At 50.2% G+C, this 8,233-nt stretch overlaps 1 protein-coding gene across 1 annotated transcript in view; it reads left to right on the top strand.

The window, feature by feature from the left end:
* Positions 1 to 8,233, top strand: part of Capn9 (calpain 9) — a 32,405-nt gene that overhangs the window by 17,066 nt on the left and 7,106 nt on the right. Inside the window, exons 12-17 of the mRNA XM_010621923.3 lie at positions 1,516 to 1,552; positions 3,032 to 3,112; positions 5,268 to 5,325; positions 6,982 to 7,046; positions 7,491 to 7,559; positions 7,927 to 8,005. Coding sequence (XP_010620225.1) covers positions 1,516 to 1,552; positions 3,032 to 3,112; positions 5,268 to 5,325; positions 6,982 to 7,046; positions 7,491 to 7,559; positions 7,927 to 8,005 — 389 coding nt within the window. The remainder of the gene's footprint in view (positions 1 to 1,515; positions 1,553 to 3,031; positions 3,113 to 5,267; positions 5,326 to 6,981; positions 7,047 to 7,490; positions 7,560 to 7,926; positions 8,006 to 8,233) is intronic.

The following is an 8,233-nucleotide window of genomic DNA, read 5'->3' as shown; positions in this document are numbered from 1 at the left end:
CTCTTTCTTTTCCTTTTTTTTTTTTTTTTTTTTTTTTTTTTTTTTTTTTTTTTTGAGACAGGGTCTCACTCTGTAATTCAAGCTGGCCTTGAACTGACTGTGTAACCCCAGCTGGCCTTGAACTTGCAGCAATCCTCCTGCCTCAGCCCCCCAAGTGCTGGGACTACTGGTGTGCACTACCACATCTGGCTGTATCTGTTACCTCCGGATTTCCCCTTGCTGCCTTTCTACATTGGTTGCTCTGTGGCAGAGGGGAAATGGTTCAAGGCATAAAATCTGTTTTTTTGTTTTGTTTTGTTTTTACCCAATGAAGCCTTTCTAAATATTGCAGACAATGGCCAGGACTGGTTCTGTATTTTTACTAGGCAAATCCACAAGGGGGAGCGACCTGCACAGAGTGGGCAGGAGAAACAGCCCAGGCTGGTTTCCTGCTGCTCAGCAAGAGAGGTGGTGGGTGGCCGCCTGGAGAAGACCCTCAATCCCAAAGCCTAGCCACACTGATGACAAGAAGCCTGATTCTTTCTCTCAGCTAAATAGAAGCAGTAATTAACTTTTTATCTCCAGGAGAATTTTAGAAGGATCCTGTTGTGTGCACCTAGGGGATGAGGAGACCAGGGAGAACCGCCTGGCTCAATCTTAATGTTTATTTTGTTTGTTTGTTTGTATCCCTTTGAGTTTTCCATTTTTTTCCTTCGGGAATGACTCAGGTTTTAACCTGTAAGATTCTATCCCTCCAGATGTTTTGTCAACAAAAACTGAAGCCTGCTTCCTGGTTCTACTGCTGTCCAAATACTGGGGCTTTCCTAAATATGCAAATGAAAAAATTAAGTTTCCATCATTCTCCTCTTTTCCCAAAACTTGAGCATACAAACACACAGCCCCCAGTCACCTCTGTGGTAGGGTGAGGGGTGTGGCTTGCAGCTTCAAGGTTTTGCTGTTGGTTTGCTTGTTTCTTTCTTTCTTTTTGTTTTGTTTTGTGTTTGTGTTTTTTTGTTTGTTTGTTTTTGTTTTTGTTTTTGGTCCCGACTCCGTGACTCTGTCATCTTTATAAATCCTCTCTACCCGTGACAAAGTCCAGGTGGGCTGAGTGATGTCTGAGCCCTGCAAATCTCCCTTGGGGATGCCTCGATGGGGCGGTATGGGGTGAGGCCATCCTCCCTGGGGGTTCTTGGAGGCTCCCCACTCCACACATCTCTTCCTCAGGGGCATCATTAACATGCATCAGGGAAATAGGGAGCATCTGCTGGTTAGTCTTTCAGGAGTCCAGGGTTCGCAGGTTCTAGTTGGGTGAGGGCTGCCCCATCTCCTCCTGCTTCGAAGTGGCTGGGCAGGTGTCAAAGGTGTGCAATCTGCAAATCCCCAAAGGGTAAGCAGTACTGAGGGGAGCAAGTGTCGAGGTCTGGAGTCTGCAAACCCCAGGAACGGTGAGGGACACTGAGCAAGCAGGGTCCCCACTGGGCAGAGCCTTGGTGAGAAGTTGCTCCCCACCTGAGGAGGTGTGTTTCTGCCCTTCAGGGACCTGGATGGAACCACAGACATCCACCTTCCCGAGGTGAGTCTTCCGCCCTGGTGGGGGAGATGGGGCATGGAAAAAGGCACTGGAAGTCTCTCTCCTGACCATGAGGAAAGCCCCTCAAAGCTCAAGGTCAGAAAATGGAGCTTGCTCTTGGGTTAGCCACTGTGGCTCCAGCCCTGGTGCCAAGGTTTGTGCTTTGAGTCCCTCACAGCCCACAGGTTGCAGCAAACCTGAGGCAGGCACTTGGCATGAAGTTCTGCCTGTCGCCCTCTGCCTCCTGGCCTCTGCCTCCACCTCAGAGGTATCTGCTGCTTTAAACCATACATTATTTAAGAAAAATAATTAACAAAAGGAAGGAAAGGAGGCAAGTAGATTCTTTTTCCATGGGTTTGAGGGACTCGCCCTGTGCTGAGTGTGCTTTTGGGCAGAGGGGCCAGTTTCATTTCATCCCAGGCTCAAAGGTCTCCACTGGCTGCCACCCATCACCGTGAGTGAACAAGGAAACCAAAGCCTCCCCAAATGTGCCTTGTTTCCCAGGCAGCAGGCCTGGCGCCTGTGGCAGAGTCAGATTCTTGCCCTCCGAGGGTCTGCTGCCTGCCCGACAGAGGACAGGGCTGTAACTGCCGTCCAAGGTCAGGGTGGGAAAGAGGCACGGCAGCCCCCAGCCAGCCATAGCCAGGGTCAGGCTTCCTTTACTTCCTCGCATGCCAACAGGAACTTACGGAAGCTGCCAGGTGTCACAGAGCCCCTTCTCTGGTCCCAGCAGACCAACCCAGATAGGGTCAGTCATGCTGATGTTTGTGTCACTACATCAAAACCAAGCTGTTCATGTGCCTTCTGCAACACCAGGAGAGAGAGAGGACACCCAGACCCCTCACAGGCTGGCTCTAGCCAGGAGGGGAGAAGACCCTCTGCTATAACCTTCATAAGTAAGGACAATGACAGTACCTGGAGCCACCCACACGTTTTAATGGTACTGAGGTTTTATCCCAGGGCCTTTGTATTGAACTACATCCCCAGCTTTAAAAAAAAAAAATTTTTGAGACAGTGTCTCATTAAATTGTTCAGGCAGTGCTATAACTTGGGATCTTCCTGCCTCTGCCTCCCAGAGTGCTTGGATTACAGGGCTGCACCTCCATGTCTGGTTTTGCCAGTCCATTTTCATGTGCTATTTCTGGAGCTGCTCAAGCTGCCTAAAAAGCCTGACTGTTCAGCCAGCCCAGCGAGGAGGCTGTGTTTATAGATGGGAAACTGCCTAATTCATGAGTCACTGATGAAAGCCAGTCAGGCCTTTACACCCTATTTGAGGACAGTCTGTCCCTTGACACAGGGAGTCCAGATCCTTTAGGATCTGGTTCTGAAGAGCCTCTCACGGCCTCCAGACTCAGCCTCCCCTCTTCCGTGTTGACATGTGTCTGGGCACAGTTCTGGCCATCCCTCGGGGGCAGCGCTGTGACATGTCTGTGGGAAACCAAATGCCAGGCCTCTTCCTGTGGCCCTTTGGTTATGTTTCAGCCTCTGCAGCCAACTCCCCCTGAGCAGGAGACGGAGGAGGAGCAGCAGTTCCGGGCCCTGTTTCAGGACATCGCTGGTGAGGTAGGTGCCTGCCTAGGACTTCTCTAGCTGAAGATATCAGTCCCGGTCTCCAAGGCCCAAGAGCCAGCTTGTCCATAGCTTCTCACACCAGTGACCCACTGACGGGGTGATCAAACCCAAAGCACCTCACAGCTGCCCAGAAGCTTCTTGAGGCAGATCAGGGACAGCCTTGAAGACATGGCTCCTCTGAATTCTGCCCAGAAATCACTGCCGTCAAGCTTCCCTCTCACCTGGTGTGGCAGCACACGCCTGTAATCCCAACACTCTAGGAGGAGGCTGAGGCAGGAATATCGCAATGAGACTAACCTGGGTAACATCGCAAGACCCTGTCCTAAAGTAAACATAGAAAAGGGGCTGGAGATATAGCTCAGAGTAAGGGCCCTAGGGTCCATCCCCAGAACCACGCGCACACACAGATGCCTTCTCACTCCATGATGCTCAAAGAGGCCCCATTCCACTGTAAACTTGGCACCCAGAAGCAGTCCTGGGGACAGTGAATGCTCAGGGTCGGACGCGGGCCACTGAGGAAGAACAGAACCCAGGCCCCACTTCCAGTGCTTGCCCCCCAGCCCATTCCCACTTCTCCGTGGCTCAGCCCCTTTGTGAGGGCCTGGCACACAGGGGAGCTGGGAGAAGCTTCACACACTCAGGTGCCCTCCCTCTGCCAGACGCTGCCCCATTCTGTTGAGTCACCACTCTAAAGGAGCTGATGGACTGACTCAGGTGGAAGGCGCTGCCCAGGGGAGGAGTCTACACTCAGGAAGCATCTGATGGTGACTTCACAGGCCCTGCAGTGAACCAGCAGAGCAGGGGCCTGGGACCACAAGCTGGGCTGGAGAAGGGGCCATGTGCCTGGCTTTACCACAGCAGGAGAGTGACTACCTCTCCCGGCGGGCAGAGCCAGTCTCCCTAAGGGTGGAAGAGGTGGGGACAGAACCCTGGTGTCAGATGTGTTCGGAGAATGCTGAAGGAGGCTGATGCTGGAGGTGTTGGGGTCAGAGCCAGCACAGTGGGTGCTGAGTTTCACAGGAGCTGCAAGCACCAGGACAGAAGTTGCCAGAAATGGAGATGCAGGGCTTAGAATGGAGCAGAGGCAGGAGGTTCATTCAACCTTCATTAACAACAGCAAAGCTCTCTGGTGTAGGCTCCACCCTGCAGAGTCTCAGCCTCTACTGCATGACCCAGTACACAGCTCCATCTCTCGCTTTCATTCAGTGTGGGCACAGGCTGGCTGCATCTGCACCTTCTTGCTTTTTCTTTTTTGCAGTATTAGGCATTTAACCAAGGGCCTTTGCACTGAGTTAAATTTCTGCCTTTTTTTATTTTGAGATACAGCCTTGCTAAGTTGCCCAGGCTGGGCTTGAATTTGAAATCTTCCCACCTCAGCCTCCCAGAGTACTAGGATTATAAGCTTGCACCCCCACTCCTGGCTATCTTCGCTTTCTTACCAGTGTCAAACCCTTGATCCTCAGGCCTGGGCAGAACTCCTGGCAAATGTGAAAATAATCCCCAGGTATTGTGTCCCACACTTCAGGTTCAAACCCCAGCAAGTGAGCCAATGGCATGACTGCCCACATTCTCTTGTGCATGAAAAACACCTGGGCAACCGGGAAAACTGCAGCCTCTACTCCTACAAATCTGGGGCAAAACTCAAGCCTGCATTTCCAACAGAGTTTGCTGCAGGATGCAAGATTTACTGTACTGCCTGGACTGATGGCTCTGAAATTTTCCCCCAGGGATTTTAAAAATCTGAGTGAGCCATATTTCAGAATCTTCCAATTTAACGGTGCCTGGAGTAAGCCCCAGAAGTAGGATTTCTTTAGAGCTCTTCAGGCAATTGGTGGGGAGAGACGTGGAGATTCACACCAGCTCTGCCAAATTCCTCTGGCATTCCAAGTCTTCTGGGGTCACCAACAGTTATTCCCAGAGTATTTCTGCTCTGTGGGAAAGTTGGGCATCATACCTCCTGCCAGGGTCTTCCCGGGGTTGGCTGGGCCTCCCTAAGAAGCCAGTGGGTAGCAGCCACCAGGAGATGGGCACAGCTGCTGCAGGGTCTCAGGGCTAATCTGACTCCTGAGCCAAATGAGCTCAGGACTCAAGGAAACTCAACAAGAGGCACTGGGGCTATAAGGAGCTATTGTCTCCACTTCCACAGGACATGGAGGTGACTGCAGAGGAGCTCGAGTATGTTTTAAATACCGTGCTGCAAAAGAGTAAGTGCCACACCCACTAGGGATCAAGTGACCACACTGCCCTGTCCCTCCAGCTCCCTGGGCTCCTTGCTCCTCCCCAAGACCTGTTTCCTGGGCTGTTTCCTTTAGGGAAGCTTTGCAAATAGCTGACACTGTTGATTTCCTGATTGTAAAAATTATGTTAGTCAAGCTGTGCTTTGTGCCTTGTGCCTGTAATCCCAGAATTCTGGGGGACTGAGGCAGAAGGAACACAAGTTTGAGCCTAGCCTAGGAAACTTGGAGAGATCCTGTCTCAAAAACTAAAAAAAAAAAAGTTGAGAATGTAGTTCAGTGCCCAGGCTCTGGGTTTAATCCCCAGTATTGTGTGTGCACACACACGCACACACACACACACACACACACACACACACACACACTAGTTTATGCTATAAAATTCTAAAAATGGCAGAAAAATATAATGACAAAGATGAAAGTCACCAATTGCCTCACCACCATAAATAACCACTGTGAACACTTATGCGTGTGTCTGTGTGTCTATGTATTGAGTGTCTGTGTTGTATGTGCAGTCTGTGTATATATATAGAATCCATTTCAGGACATTTTCATCATCCCTAAAATAATTCCTTATGTCCCCCTTACTCCTTCCACGGCCCCTAATAACCACTAGTCTACTTTCTGTCATTATGGATTTGCCTGTTCTGGACAATTCACTCAAAAGGAACCTGGGAATCTTTTACTCCTAGACTTACAGGACTACAGCCTGCAGTTTTTCCCAGCACAGTGTGTTTGAGATTCACTGATGTTGTGCTGTGTGTCAGGGCTTCATTCCCTTTCATGGATAAGTAATATTCCGCTGTACAGCTGGACCCCATTTTTTTTATTTATTCATTTGCCCATCTGCAGATCTGTGGGCTGCAGTGAGCACTGCTTCTGTGAGCATCTGTGCAGCAGTTTTTCGGGTGGGATGTGTTTTCGTGTATGCGTACCCTGAAGAGGCTTGGATTCCACGGTAACTCTGAGCCGTGTGTCTTAAGGAATTACCCAATTGTTACCCGAAGGGGCTGTCTACATTTCTACCAGGGTATCAGTGCTCAAATTTCCCCAATGCTTTTACATCCAGCCTTAAATTTGACTTTAATGAGCAGGTCGTTAGATGTGCTTCCAGATCCCTAAGGACTATCAATCGCGTGATACCCTTTCATCGGTCTTTTATATCATTTCTAATTTTGTCATTAGTAACCTTATGATAAAAATCTTACATAATTTTTTTTTTGACTTGGGATTCTAAGGACTAGAATGAATGTATTAACCAGTACTCCCTGCGTCTGTTTTTCTGCTTTTTTATTTGCTTGTTTGTAGTCTTTCTCTTTGTTTCTGGAGGGTTGTTCATTGTTTGTTTGTTTCATTTCTGGGGACTGAACCCAGGGCCTCACATGTGCCAGGCAAACTCTACCACTGAGCTACATCCCCACCTGGCGTTTGTAGTTCAAAGTCTTGTTGCTGTAAATTTTCCTTCTGAAAGGCCATGTCAGCTTCTACTCTCAACAGCATCATAAGAGAGTGCCTACATTATGACTCTGGGACCTCGGATCTAGCCACATTCTGGGGTTCTCAGCAGAAGGGGCATAAGTCTGTCTTACCAGGTCAACTGAATTCTACTTGCATGTGTGATTCTAGAAAAGGACCTCAAGTTCAAGAAACTAAGCCTGATCTCCTGCAAGAACATCATTTCTCTGATAGACGTATCCTTCCAAACAGTTACGCTGTCACGCTGGCCAGGGGTTTCTGTTTGCACACGTTCTGAGGATCCCACATGCTCAGCCAATAGGAAGCCTTCACAGGAAAGACCCAGATACAAGGAGCCCCTGGTGCTAGATGAGGGTCATAACCAAAGTCCAGGACCGTCCAGTGGGGAGAAGGTATCCAAAGGGACTTGGGAATGACGTTGGCGCTTGGGGCCCCTTATAGCACAATGAATAGTCTGCTTATGTGTTTTTGCAAACCTTTAAGTGGCCCCTCCCTAGCCCACCCCTTCCAATTCGCTCATGAGAGATGCATGGTTCAGTCATTAAAGCCACCCTCTGAATCTGTCACCTGTGCCAGTAGGCCAGATATCAGCTGCCCCTGGTTTCCAGAGCTGGAGTCCCAAAAGCAGCTCTGGTTACTCCCTTAACCCACATGGCCAGACCAGAGGCAATGGGAAGCTGGACTTCAGTGAATTCCGGGTGTTCTGGGACAAGCTGAAGCGGTGGACTGTATGTGACCTGGTGCAAACACCCAAGCCCAGAGCACAGTGGGGCAAAGGCGAGGCTGAGGGTGGTACTGGGAGCAGGGAGGAAAGAGGTCATGGTAGAATCCTGAAGCTTAACAAAAAGAAGGCCCTGGGCTAGAGCATGGCTCAGTGGCAGTGTGCTAGGCTTGCGTATGGGAAGACTTGAGTTTGACTAAGTTTGGAGAGGAGAGACGGAGACAGAGACAGACAGAAACATAGCCAGAGCCGGAGTGCCCAGCCTGACCTCGCTCCTGTAGCCTGGGGGGTGGGGACAGGGTCTCTTCCTGGGCAGCTGCCACCCAGTTACTGCTGTCCATGTCACCTCCCTCGTTTCCCCACTCTCCCTCCAGAACCTGTTTCTCCAGTTTGATGTGGACAAGTCGGGCACTATGTCCTCCTATGAGCTTCGGACCGCGCTGAAAGCTGCAGGTAAAGGAAACCCTAGGTGGTGGTGCTGCCTCCTGGTGCCATTTGCCTACAATCCTAGCAAGTGGCAGGCAGGAGCAGGTCTTGTGCCACTGAAAGGTGAGTCTCTGAGTGGCACTGACACTTTTTAAGTTCACAGTCCCCACAGCAACATGGCAGGCCCGGCCCCAGAGCTCCCCTGTTCATGCCAGATCCTCATTTTTTTTTTTTTTTTTTTTTTTGTAATGGGGT

This window comes from Fukomys damarensis, unplaced genomic scaffold, assembly GCF_012274545.1.
Source record: "Fukomys damarensis isolate Sample0158 unplaced genomic scaffold, DMR_v1.0_HiC HiC_scaffold_10, whole genome shotgun sequence".
NCBI classification, from domain to species: domain Eukaryota; kingdom Metazoa; phylum Chordata; class Mammalia; order Rodentia; family Bathyergidae; genus Fukomys; species Fukomys damarensis.
The sequence above is the reverse complement of the archived record's forward strand: the minus strand, read 5'-3'. Positions and strand labels throughout refer to the sequence as shown.